General features: G+C 40.8%; 2 protein-coding genes across 2 annotated transcripts in view; one reads left to right on the forward strand and one right to left on the reverse strand.

Annotated features, from left to right (window-relative positions):
• LOC138017565 (uncharacterized) overlaps positions 1–6,689 on the forward strand; it is a 13,051-nt gene extending 6,362 nt beyond the window's left edge. The window contains exons 3-5 of the mRNA XM_068864614.1: positions 1,672–2,281; positions 3,535–3,834; positions 4,769–6,689. Of these exons, the coding sequence (XP_068720715.1) occupies positions 1,672–2,281; positions 3,535–3,834; positions 4,769–5,110 (1,252 nt within the window). The 3' untranslated portion in view covers positions 5,111–6,689. The remainder of the gene's footprint in view (positions 1–1,671; positions 2,282–3,534; positions 3,835–4,768) is intronic.
• A 2,142-nt stretch (positions 6,690–8,831) lies between these two features.
• On the reverse strand, positions 8,832–12,709 carry LOC138015622 (cilia- and flagella-associated protein 97-like). Its single transcript, XM_068862708.1, has 2 exons — positions 12,131–12,709; positions 8,832–10,050 (listed from the first exon to the last, which is right to left on the reverse strand). Exons 1-2 carry the CDS (start codon positions 12,683–12,685, stop codon positions 9,766–9,768), a joined length of 840 nt encoding a protein of 279 aa, XP_068718809.1. The 5' UTR covers positions 12,686–12,709; the 3' UTR covers positions 8,832–9,765.
• Positions 12,710–12,802: the final 93 nt, after the last annotated feature.

The raw sequence follows: 12,802 nt of genomic DNA on the forward strand, positions 1-12,802 counted from the left end.
CGATAAATATTTGTCCTACCGTTGTGAAGTACTAATGGAAAGACGTACGACTTAACGACAGATATATGGCACACACAATGGGTTCTTGGTTTTGTGACAGACAACCCTTGAATTTTTAAGCTGTGCGTGATGCGACATTTACACGGTGGCCGAGAGAGCTGTAATGTTTACTAAAAAGTGATGTATTTCATGGAATTTGGCTATCTGAACAGTATTAGAAAAAGCACTATTGTAATTTTTGTTGAGTTTCCCAGGCTCGTGTGGGAAACTCAGTGACAGATGTTTTTGTTGGTTTCCGGCCAGCATGGCGTCTCCATACAAATCCCTTGAAATGTGGTAAACGATTTGTCCGTGTATCTTGCATAAGAAAAATTGCAGTGACCTGAATCTCGGCGGGAGTCTTTGCATATTTTCTTTCTTTTCTTTGCCCGATTCTGGAAAATAAGCAATACAGTAAGTAGATGCCGAAGGACGTGCCGGCGGCGTTCTGTGACATAATTTATATTAGCTTACTTTTTAAGTTAAGAGTTGAGGAGAATTTACTATTCCATGACAATATTATAGGCTATCTGACACAGGAACTCTCATCGATCGGTTGTTAGTTATTTTGGCGGGAATTTCGCGTATAATCCGTTATTGTGTGCTTCACGAAACCTCTTTCTACGCGATGCGGTCTTGCAAATACAACTTCAAAATACCCATTGCATTTACTTCCAAGAAAAAAGAATCGGTCCCTTCGAAGGTCTTCCACAATTTAAGTGGACTCGGCAGACAATATGTTATCGGGTAAGGGGCGTTTGGAGCCGTTTTTGTCACCGAATATATAAGGAGGAAGGTCGGAGATTCGGTCAGGAAAGGGGAAACAGTTGTTGTTAAGAAATTGCTCGGGTCTTCACTCGACTTCATCGATGCGTTCGCCAAAGAGGCTATGTTATTTTACGACCTCAAGCACGACATCATAGTTGGATTCAAAGCTGTATGGCACGATCCAGTGGCACTTATGCTGGAATATGTTTATTTTGACCTTAGCGTTTTCGTTTTTGTTTAATTTTAAAGATTCCCGCTTTTAAAGATTCCCCATTTTAAATATTCCCTCTTTTAAAAATTCTCGCTTTTAAAGATTCCCCATTTTAATTTTTCCCATTTTAAAGATTCCCCGTTCCTCATTCCCCATTCTCATTTCCATTCCCATTTACATTCCCATTTCCATTTTCATTTCCATTTCCATTCCTCAATTTCCCTTTCCTCGTTTTAAAGAAAGCCGTACCCAAAGGGTATGTGTAGACCGTGTCGCTTTACGGAGTCCTGTAAAAAGAAAATTGTCATTTCTATTTATATTAGTAAGGATCGAATACATACATATAAATATACATATACATTTACATACTTAATTGACCACTCCCCATAGGAGCTTTTCAGGGCCAATGAAACACAATCACGACAGAACAGAACATTCAACAGAAACTGTTAAGAATCCCAACTGGCCGGAGGCAAACCAGTTGGCTTTTTACGAGTACAGCTGAGAAGTTGAACCAGGGACTACCAGGAACAAATTCAACGAGTGGTCAGAGCGGGTCTTGAACCCGGGATCCCCGGATCTCAAGGCAAGCGCCCTAACCACTGGGCTGCACCTTAAATGTATCCTAAGCTTTTCTCTTTGTACTTTCATAGAATCTTAGCCGACGCGAAGGGCATTCGAACCTTTTACTCGGATCACTATTCACATCAACGAGATCCTGACTTTACTTGCCTTGGAGTGGTGTTCAAAGACATCCTTGGCAACTGCTTGGCAACAAGTCACGGCAGAGATGAGGTGAAAAGATGTCGAGGACCCTTTGAGAAATACTTCTCTACGGAAGTCGTTTCAAAGACTTTGAGAGTTATTGGCCAGGAATGCAAGTCCTTTATGGAATCCTTGCCCGTTGGTCAACCCGTGGATCTTCAGACAGGAGGGCTGGCTGATGTCACACTTCGAGTTTTAGTCCATGTGGTGTACGGAGAAGACGTGCTCAACAAGTTCTTCCTGCGCATTTTAGAACTGAGTGGTTTGTTGCAAGGTGCAGTCGACATGTTAAATGTGGGTGAAACGAGATTGCCTTTTTATTCACTTCTGCCGACAAAAGCAAACCAAAAGGCCCGGCGTTTTAATGAAGCTTGGAATGAGTTCAATTGGTTTTTGTTCAAGGAATATGAGGAGGGGCGACTTGATGCAGGCGATGGGTTTTTCTTTGCCATGATGGAACTACTAAAAACTCACGCGCTCGAAATGGATGAAAAAGAGGTATGTGAGCGTTGGCCGTGGCCTGGGTAGCTGGCGATATTGTTGGCGCGGAGAATGGGGACGGACACTGTGAAATACAGAGCCCCTCCCCAGTCTCCGGAAAGCTTCGCCGCTCGTTAATTTGCCTCTCGCGACAACAATAGGACGATTCTAGGACGAGAACGACTACGAGCACGAAATTTTCTCATAGAGCAACAGTGAGAGCGCGCAAACCAGAGTCCTTTTGGCGGGAAAAACGTGATACTGTCGTCATTTTAGTACGAGGTTTTGCAAAAACGTCGTCGTGCCAAAACCAGTGAATAACACGGTAACAATTTTCCCATTTTTCCATGAGCAAAAAGGCTCAGTTACCAGCAATAAGAATAACTGACAACCTATAGTGTTAATAAAGAGTAAGATTAATCGTCCGAGCTATAAATTTTACAAGTATTTTCGCTAAAAGCGGCCAGTCAAATCTCGTATTCGTTCTCGTCCTCGTCCTAGAATCTAAAGGTTCCCAATACGGCCAGCTACGCTGGCTACGTTGACTGTGATCTTATTGTTCAAGTTAAAGGGGTAAAATGAACACTACAAAGCGTGCTGTATCAGGGTGTGAACTTTAAATAAAGTGCTTCGTCTTCTTCGTGTTATGTTTTACTTAAGGAGCAGTCGTGGCTCAGTTGGCTAGTGCGCGGCTTTCAGAGCGAGAGGTCCCCGGAACGATCCTCGGTGACTTAAACGTCTGTTTCGACTTTCCTCTGATCCGTGTAGTTATAGCTTTAAATACCCGTAAAACGGAGCACTGACAGAGGGAGGGGGATAAAGGTTCCATTGATACCAGCCTCGTTGCTGAAGGAACTACCGACGTTAAATAAAGTTATTTTACCTTTTTTTTTTATATAGCCCGACTTCAGCTTAATTGACCTAAGGGCTCACTTAGCAAAAAGAAAAAGAGACAGCAATTTTAAATTCCCCGAATGACGACCCATTGTCAGGAAATAACTCAGCAGAAGTCATAGAAAAAGATATCTATTAAAAATGGGAAAATTGAAAGATTCTTTCCGCGCTTCGGAGAGGGAAGACAAAAAGAAAGCGTCATTCAAGTATTACAGTTGATTTAGATTTTCTTAAGGTTGGGTTTACCGATATTGAGTGTGGAAACATCGAACTAATGTTAATCACAGAGACAAAGGACATGTTGAAGTCGGTTGAACTTAACGGAACGGCAAGATTGGCGTGCAGATCACTCCTTGTATTGTTTCGCTTCTTTCTAGCTTTTTCATTCCGTAGATGAAATCCTTCTTTTGAACATCGATGTCAGTTTTGCCGCAACGTCCTTTGCATTAGCCGACCTCGCTCAATATAAGAACATTCAAGACAAAGTTCAACAAGAAATAGACGCGATATTGCAGGGAGATGATCCAAGTTTCCACACAGACTTGGAAAAAAGGCTGCCCTATATGGAGATAGTACTTAAAGAAAGTGCCAGAGTGCATCCAGCACTGGCGTTGAGTTTGCCAGAGAAGACTGTGAAACAAGTCACTGATCTGGGTGGATATCAGATTCCTAAAGGGGTGAGTGAGTGAGTGAGTGAGTGAGTGAGTGAGTGGGTGAGGCGCCAGTAGTCATGGGATGAAGTCACATGACAAAATATGGAATGCAAGAAATGTAGCGAGCCCAGCAACACGACCCTTATTATTAGTTTAGTGAAAATAGTAAAAGAAATCGAACTGTTTAGAAATATACAGCATTTTGTACTAGTGCCCAGTCCCCTATGGAAAGTGATTTCTTTTTTCGGACATTTATTTAAAATTATCTTGAAATGTCCAATTACAGAAGTGATGTAGCCAATAGTGTTAACTTCATAAAAGTAAATCCAGCCACCAGAAAATGATAAAAAGTGTTGCCGCTCAGCTGAGATTTCTGTGCTAAAATAACTTTGACATATCACGTGATCATATATCATCCTATATGGCAGGTAAGGTTTCTTATCTTATCGCTGCTAACGATGCCCCAAAATTATTTCATGTTATATAAAATGGATCAATAGTTAGACCACCCCCTCACTTATTTCCCTTAAAAAAATAGATCTCGGCCCAGGAGTTAATTTACCTAGGCAACGCTTCTTGCAACTTGTCTCTCGTTGTCGATGATCACATGACGGTTAAAGGAACATTTCATCGGCTGGTGCCGCAAACTGGGCGATACACAAGTTGCTGGACAGATATTATGCTTGAAAAATTCGTTGCAACATTGCGGAAAGTAGAACTCAACTTTACTTCCGCCGAGGTTTCTGCAACTTGCAACGTTTTTGACCGTTTAATATATGGTATGTTATAGCAATGTTTCGTGCAACTTGTCTCGCCGTTGCACGAAAAAATGGCTCAGCGTAACAGCGCCTTAAGACACACATGCGTTGTTTCTTCCAACCAGGGTACGAATGGTTAATGCATATAGCTTATAAAGATCTAAGAATTTACGTTACCTTGACTTGTTTTCTTTCAACAGACCCCAGTTTGCGTGGATACGCATTCTTTAAACTTCTCCGAACAATTCTGGGAAAATCCGAACAAATTTGACCCAGAAAGGTTTGCCAATGGCAGCAGACAAGTACCTGGATCATTTTTCCGCTTCGGAATGGGCCCCCGGAAGTGTCTCGGTTATCGCTATGCTTTGGCGATCAATCGCGTGGTTGTCGCCTCGGTTATGCAGAAATTTTCTCTCGAAATAGCCCAACCAAGAGCCCCTATAAGAGTCAAAGAGAAAGGAATGACCTTCTTCACACCGTACTTAAGTCCGATAATTATCTTTAATGCTCGGAATGGAAAGAGCGTGCATACAACAGACTAAGCTAAATTTTTAAAATCCTTCTTGAGCGGCTGAACTCGTAAAGGAGGAGGGGGGAGTACCTTAGTACCCTAGGGACGAGGCTGTACCCTTCAATAGTAGAAGTGACTAATCCTTTCAAAACATTGCCACAAACTCATCTAATTAACTCTTCTGATTTAAGTATAGCTGAGTTTTCAATGTCAACAATGACCAAGTATTTCGTCACTTAGCCTGGGCAACGATGTAGATGTACTATCTCGAGTCCAGTTCCAGTATGAATATGGTAGAGTAAACGAGAGCTTAGAGAGAGAGCTTGATAGCAAATGTTTGATAGCAAATGTTAGCAACAAGTGCGAGTACGAGAAAAAGTACAACTTGTACTCGTTCTCGAAGTCGTGCTTCACGTATTAAGGTATAAGCGTATAATACGAGTTCCAGTCTGCAGAAAACCACGGACGGGTGCTTACCATTTAGCCAAAAAATCCGGAAATTTCGGTTTGAGGTCAAATGGAAAGGCAATTTTCCGGAAAATCTTTTCGGAAATTGTGGACAACCTTCAGAGGTAGTCCTCTTTTTCCGTTCGGAACGGAATTCGCGAAATGCTCTTACCATTTGCGAGAATCCTTCCGTTTCCAGGTCCTTTCTCACAAGATCGAGTGAAATATGCGGGATGGAATGCTGTGTAGTAAATGGTAAGCGCCATTCTCATCCGGTTGGTCATTAAATTGGGAAAATCGCTTACCTTTATGCAACGATAATTCCATCCGGATTATTTGGCTAAATGGTAAGCACCCAAGGACACTAATTCTTTGGCAAAATATCAGCATTTTAAATAATCTGCTTTTCAGGCTTGAAAACCCCCCAAATTATTTACCCAACACTTGAGGATTGTAAGTATATGATTATTACAGTTTTAAACTAAAAGAAACAGCTCTAAATAAACGCATGCAATTTCCTTTTGACAAACTGGAACTTATAGCTACGACTTTTCGATGTAAAGTTGTCGCAGACCAACTGGCAGGTTGAGCGCGCCGGGCTGCGCACTACGGATGCCCAGTAATCAAAATTTCAGAAGTCGTACTCGAGCCTGCGTAGCGAGAGGCAAATTAACCAGCGGCGAAGCCGCGTGGAGAATGGGGAGGAGCGCTATTTCACAGCTTCCTCATTCTCCGCGCGGTTTATGCGGCTTACGCCTCTCACAATACCAACAACAATACCGCCAGCTACGCGAAAAATCTTAAATAACAATGACCACAACCAGGTTTTCTGAGCCCGCGAGACTGAGCACCCCTTACAAACCATTGTTTTAACGAAAACCGCTGGTTAGCAACCTCAGCTACGCAAGCTATATTGGAAGTCGCACGCGTTGTCGATGCTAACATTCTCTAATGACGACTCAAGAGTCCTTTTCAATGTCAGTCTAGCTGACAATTTATTGCAGCTATTGATCGCGTGATAAGCTATGAAAAGGCTTCGGTAGGATGGTAAGGAAAGCAATCACCTTCCATCGGTGTGACCTGAAATCTATGCCCAGACTTGACGCCATTAAATGTGGTTTAACTTTGTTGGTACGTTGGTTTTCTCAAGAACACAGTTTGATTAAATTCTAAAGTTCATTGCAATCAGCGGTTTCATCAGTTTTGTGCCATCGATTATTTTAGTGGATCAGTTCAAGTTAATGAATCACATTGGGCATTGTAATTGACTGATTTCTATAAACTTGTTGGTGCTGTTTGAAACGAACCACTGCAGTCACAGCTAATGTGATTGACGATCTTAACAAATGAAACTCTTGATTGGACTTTGAACTTTAGAATGTACACATTTCTGAAAGGAACGCAATAAGTTGATTTGCAATCTCCCAAGTTGAGCACATGCATTCAGCTCTACTAGTTTACCTAAATGGTAGAAATGCTGCCCTGGGGAAGGAAGATGTTCAATTATGCTTGCGGTAATCTAACGACGGTGTATGCGTGGAATTGAATGAAGATTTTAATTGGTCTTGAGCAGGGACCATAAAAAACATGGACCCCCAAACTGCACCCCCAAATGCACCCCCAAATGGACCCGGCTAAGAAATAAAAAAAAAGGATGGTTTTCACAGTGCGGTCGTCAAACTCTAAAATCAAAATCGCAAGGTCTTCTGAATTTTTATCCAAAGGAGCTTGAAGATGACCTAGAAGTAAATCTTTTTTCAAGTTTCCTATTCCGTGACGTCTTTCGTTTCCAAAATACAGCATTTTGAACTCCGACAGCCTACCGGCTGCACCAGCCAAGCTGCCGACCGCGACCTGTGGAGTGTCATTGTACGTCAACCGTCGAAGAGGCGATGACACTCCCCAGATACCCAGATACCCTATGAATCTCAGCAGTTTGAGCCTTTCAAGTGCATTAGGAGGTGCGTTCATACACATGTATTTTCTTTCATCGGCGAAAAGTAAGCGCTTTCACTACAAAGGTAACAACAGATGTTTTTGTTGATTACTGGCCGTCATATTGGTGGACCACATCGCGTCTCCACACAAAAGTTGCGTGAAACGTTTCGACAAATAACTCAGGAACGATGTGCCGCACAGACCTGAGAATTGGAGAGGTGGTTAAAAGATTTGTTTCCCACAACATCCCAAGGTCTTGGCCTTTTACATTGAACGATTTCGAATTTATTTATTTTTTTGGTGCGTGACAGTGTTTGAGGACAGGAGAAGCGACAGGCCCTTGCCTCTTCTGATCATACCACGCATCTTTATTCCTCCATTTGCGCATAACCACAATTCCTCGCGCCTTTGACCACAATGCTTTATGTTTTGAAGAAAAATGTGTTTATCTCCCGATATAAGAGCTGCCTCGTTCGCATCAGAAAACACGGAAGACTGTGATAGGAAATACACTATCACGATCATTCAAAAACCCGGGCCTCCCTGATAGTATTTTACAAGGTAACATTCATGCTAGCACCTTGCTTTTTGAAAGTTCTTAGGGCCTCTTACATATGTATTGAGGGCATTTTAGGCAAACACATAGCGTGAACCCATCACTTGGAGCAATCGTCTTTCACAAAGGGTCTGCATCACCCCCCTGCACCCCTCAGCTTGATCTGCCCCTGAGGGGTTTCAATAAAATTTTGGCGGCTGCTATGAGTAGCATTAAACCTACTGTTGTTATTGTCAAATTACTTCAATTTAGGGAGGAGAGTAGCCGACTTCTTTGAGTGAAATATCCAATGCTTTTTTTACCACAAGTGCTTGTAATCTCGCAATCTGATTGGCTAATTTGCCGTCCTGCGCCTCGTGAGTCCACAACATTTTGAGCACTGTGATGACGAATATCGTTGTCGATAAGAGTACAGATAACGCTGAACCACTTTCAATTTGTTAATTGTCAGCTGTTAGTACTTTTTTAAGCCACTGGCCCTAACCCTAAGCATTTGAGGGGATGAATGTCCCCATCCTTTCAATGATGATGATGGTGATGTTCCAAACATTGCTATATTGGGTGCACACACCCCCCCCCCCCCTCCCTTCTAAGAAAATCCTCGATCCACCCCTGCGCCTGTAGGGCACAATACGTAGTGTTCTCTGGACTTTCCCTTGTAGTGTGCAATGGATAATGATAAATAACCGATACCAAAAAGCATCCACTGGATACAATATTATGATGCCAGGCTTAAACCTTGTGTAAGATTTTTTGTTTATTGGTGAGGAGCTAGATCCCAAGGCAAGCACTCTAATCACTGGGTTTGTGTCTATTTCAAATTGGTAGAGTATTTTTATTTCCAAGTAGCATTGCAGCATTGACTCCTTTTTTAATTCAATTTTTTTACACTTCTGTCTTATATTACACACACATCCTCCAGGAATAAATTTTAATAAGGGTTAATATTTTCTTTTCCTTCTCAGCGATTCGATATTATTTGTGATAATATAAACACAAGAAATAGTTATCGATAATTATTGTTACACTGAACGCATGCTAACCAATGGAGCAGACGTTTTCCAAGTATGTACATTCAGACTAAACAGAAATGGTCATCACCAGACCTAAAATGCACAAGAAATCTCGTGCTGGTGTGAACTGTGTCAAACTGTATTATTGGAAAGCGATGTTCAACTTGATCAACTTAAATACTTTTAGTTACAGAGCCTTAAAATTGCTATATTTTTTAAATGAAACATAAAAAGAATACAAAATAAGCCATGCAAATATTGATGCTCGGCTAACAAACCTGAAATTAATGCAGTAATACCAAATACAGTTTTATACTGAATGGCTTTCATCGTACATCATTTTTTTTGATAATTATAACTTACAATAACTTATTGACTGCATTAAGAAATTTGCTTGTGATGCATTTTTCAAAATAACAGATCTGTTCATTTTCCAAACATCAACCAGATTCAAGATGACAGTTACATGACTACAAAAATAGAAATTGGATTGAAATTCTCCAACTGCAACCAAAGATTTTACCCACAGACATCATCCACTATTCAATGGTAATGAAAGGAAACTCTTAATTGAAATTATCTAAGCTCCACAGTCTCCACATTAATGAAAATGTTATTGCTATTCTGTGTAATGATCAAAATAACAAAAACTACATCCACAAGAAGTTGTTTGTCCAGAAATCCCTAATATAAATCAATTATTTTTCAATGAATTTTACACTGCCAAGAAAATTACCATCCTGCCTCCCAAACAGGTTTGGAACTGGTTCGTTTCTTTGACAATCTCTGTGAACCATGTGACAACCTTGAGCTTGCAACACTAACAGAATCCCCAATCATCAAACTTGATTCACTAGGTGTACGAGACAGGACACTTGAAGTGGTGCTCTTGGCACTGCTTGGCCGACTTCTGGAAGCTGTTTTTGAATATTGCTTTTGTTTTATGTGTTCTTTGAGCAATGAATCCCTGGACAAACCCCTTGTTGGCCTGACTGCTTCAAGTCTTTGAAGAAATTTCTTGTAAAGGGAAAGAGACGTTTGAAAGTTTAAGTTTTAATGTGGTCACGTAGATATGGGGGAACTTCTGACTTAAGTTTAAGTCAGAGTAACAACTTGTCTATTTCTAATTGTCTGTACTACATGTATACATTGGTCACTCAAAAGGTCTTGATGTAAGATTATTCTGAGTGTTTGGGCCCAAAATAGAAACGTAAAGTTCTCTAAAAGGTAAGAAAAATGCAAGAAAATCTAAATCTGGGAACATTTCTGGGACATTACTGAACAACCAAACACAGAAATATCGAAATGAAGCACCAAAACACCATGACCCCACCATACACTGAATACTAACCGACAAAGGTTGGATTTGAGATAAAACATCATTTTAGGCCTAATTAGGCCTAAAACGTTATTGCTTCTAATCTCAGTCTTACAGTGCATTTCACAAAACTTTTGACAGGCGATTTGCGAATTTCGTTGTGAATTTCATAAGTTTGCTTCGAACTTGAGAATTTCATTATGTAACTGTCAATCAAATGGCCAACTTCGAAACGAACTTGGGAATTTCGCGCCAAACTTCATGGGAATGAGCACTGAACACTCATCACAACAATGCGGTGTCCGTGCAAGCTGCTAAATACTGGTAAAGTATATTTTCATTTTCAAGAGTCAGTGATTCCTGTGGAATAACGCTGAATTTCTTGAAAGAATATAAACCAAGATCTTGCGTTACGCTGCGGCTGCATGCAGGCGACAGGACATTTTCGAGCAAACATTGGAACGTTATTCTTTACCGGCTTGTTTTGGATTGCTGGAGTGGTACATGTAGTTTTACAACACTCCATATAATTATTCACATCATTCAGCACGCGCTGACCGAGTGATATTTCTTCATTTGTTGTCTTCGATATTCCCCCTGCGAACGAAAATATCAACAATTTTGGCAATGGTTTTTTGGGAAGTCTCATTTCCTGTCCTATTTGAGATTGTCCTTTCCATTCTAACCAGCTTTCAATAATTTTTTGCCGAACAAAACTTGGAATTGCCTTTCCTTGCACGGTGAAGGCACTCATTTCAAAACAACAACCGAGAGCAATGGTGAAATTACTTCGCCACATTCCCACGAAGTTCGGCTTGAAATTCCCAAGTTCGTTTCAAAGTTTGCCATTTGACTGACAGTTACGTATTGAAATTCCCAAGTTCAAAGCGAACTTATGAAATTTACAACGAACTTCGCAAATCGCCTGTCAAAAGTTTTGTGAAATGCACTGTAATCTCCTAATCTTAATCTCAATGAATTAGGAGCAATAATGTTTTAGGCCTAAAACGATATTTTATCTCAAATCAAACCTTTGTCAGTTACTACTCAACGTATGGTGGAGTCTCACATGGTGTTTTAGTGCTTCGTTTTGCTGGTTTGGTTTTTAGCTGTTTCGTGGTTTAGTCATGCCCACATTTCTGTCAAGATGACAAATGTAATGGATTTCACTTAAATCTTCAAAATAATGTCTTCCATAACCTACAAACAACAACACTCCGGCAAGGTTAAACCCTTTGTTTCTCTTTTCCTCATTCTATTGCGCTTCCTTCAAGAAAAGAACACTTAGAGACCAACAGCAACCCAAGATGATGTAATGTACTGAATGACCTAATGCATGATCTACACTACTGCGTTTCATTGAAATACAGTTTTTTATAACATTAAGGTTTGCTTTTTAAAACTGCACGAAAAGGGATGCATTAATGTCTCTGGTTAAACAAGACTGTCCGTGTTATGACGTATAGACTTAAAACAAGGAACACAATAGCAAGTCAGATTAAGTCAGTGTCCAATCAAACAGTTTTTAAATGAAATCTTTAATTAATGGTGAAAAGCCCCACACTCTCAAAACCTTCTTCAATTATTTACCTGCTACGCCATTATTTCAATGATGAAGAAGTTTAAGAATTCAAGCAAATATTTAACGGGCAACAAGAAATAAAGTCCGCAATGAAGGGCTAAAACAATAAAGCAGTCTTCAACTAGGCTTATGTATATTTTTAAGGATTTCATTATTGTACAGTCACTGTAATTGCTGATGAGTCGAACATTACGTACCTGGTTATCCATATCAACTTTTCTTTGAAATCTACATCGATTGACCTCGGACGAGGTCTGAACCCTCAACGGCTCGGAGACGAGTTTGCTCTTTTGGGCAGATTTTGGTCTTCCTCTTGTCCGCGTAATTTCTCTCAAAAGTCTCTGGTTCTCTCTGTCAATGGCGTCTACCTTTGCATTACTAAACGACATGTTTTTGCGTTCGAGGGGCGTTGGACGCCTTGATTCAGCGTTTATTAAACCACTTCTTGGCCGTGACCTAGAAGAAGACGCTACCGAATGTCTTGATGCCGTGTCGTCAATATCTTGCTTCTCTTTGATATCATCCCATTGGTCTTCGGCGCTAGTCCCTCCCCGAATTTCATCCACACTCTCTTGCGGCTGTCTCTCGTTCAATTTCTCGTTAATATCAAGAACAGCTTGAAGAAGACGATTCAGGTCAATTTGATCAGAGTTTGGGTGCAAAAAGTGCTCCCTTTTCAGTCGATCTTCGGTGTTATCATTGGACGTAGTTCCTGTGGAACCGCGTCGACGATGCCGTCTGACAGCCGCCATGTTTCTTTTTCGAACTGAACTTGTTGGCTCGTTGGCATGGAAACTGGCATCAGCTTATGAACTATTCCCAGACTTCTATCAAAACATTTGTTGAGCCTGCGGTGATGATTGTTCATA

This window comes from Montipora capricornis, chromosome 9, assembly GCF_036669925.1.
Source record: "Montipora capricornis isolate CH-2021 chromosome 9, ASM3666992v2, whole genome shotgun sequence".
Classification (NCBI taxonomy): domain Eukaryota; kingdom Metazoa; phylum Cnidaria; class Anthozoa; order Scleractinia; family Acroporidae; genus Montipora; species Montipora capricornis.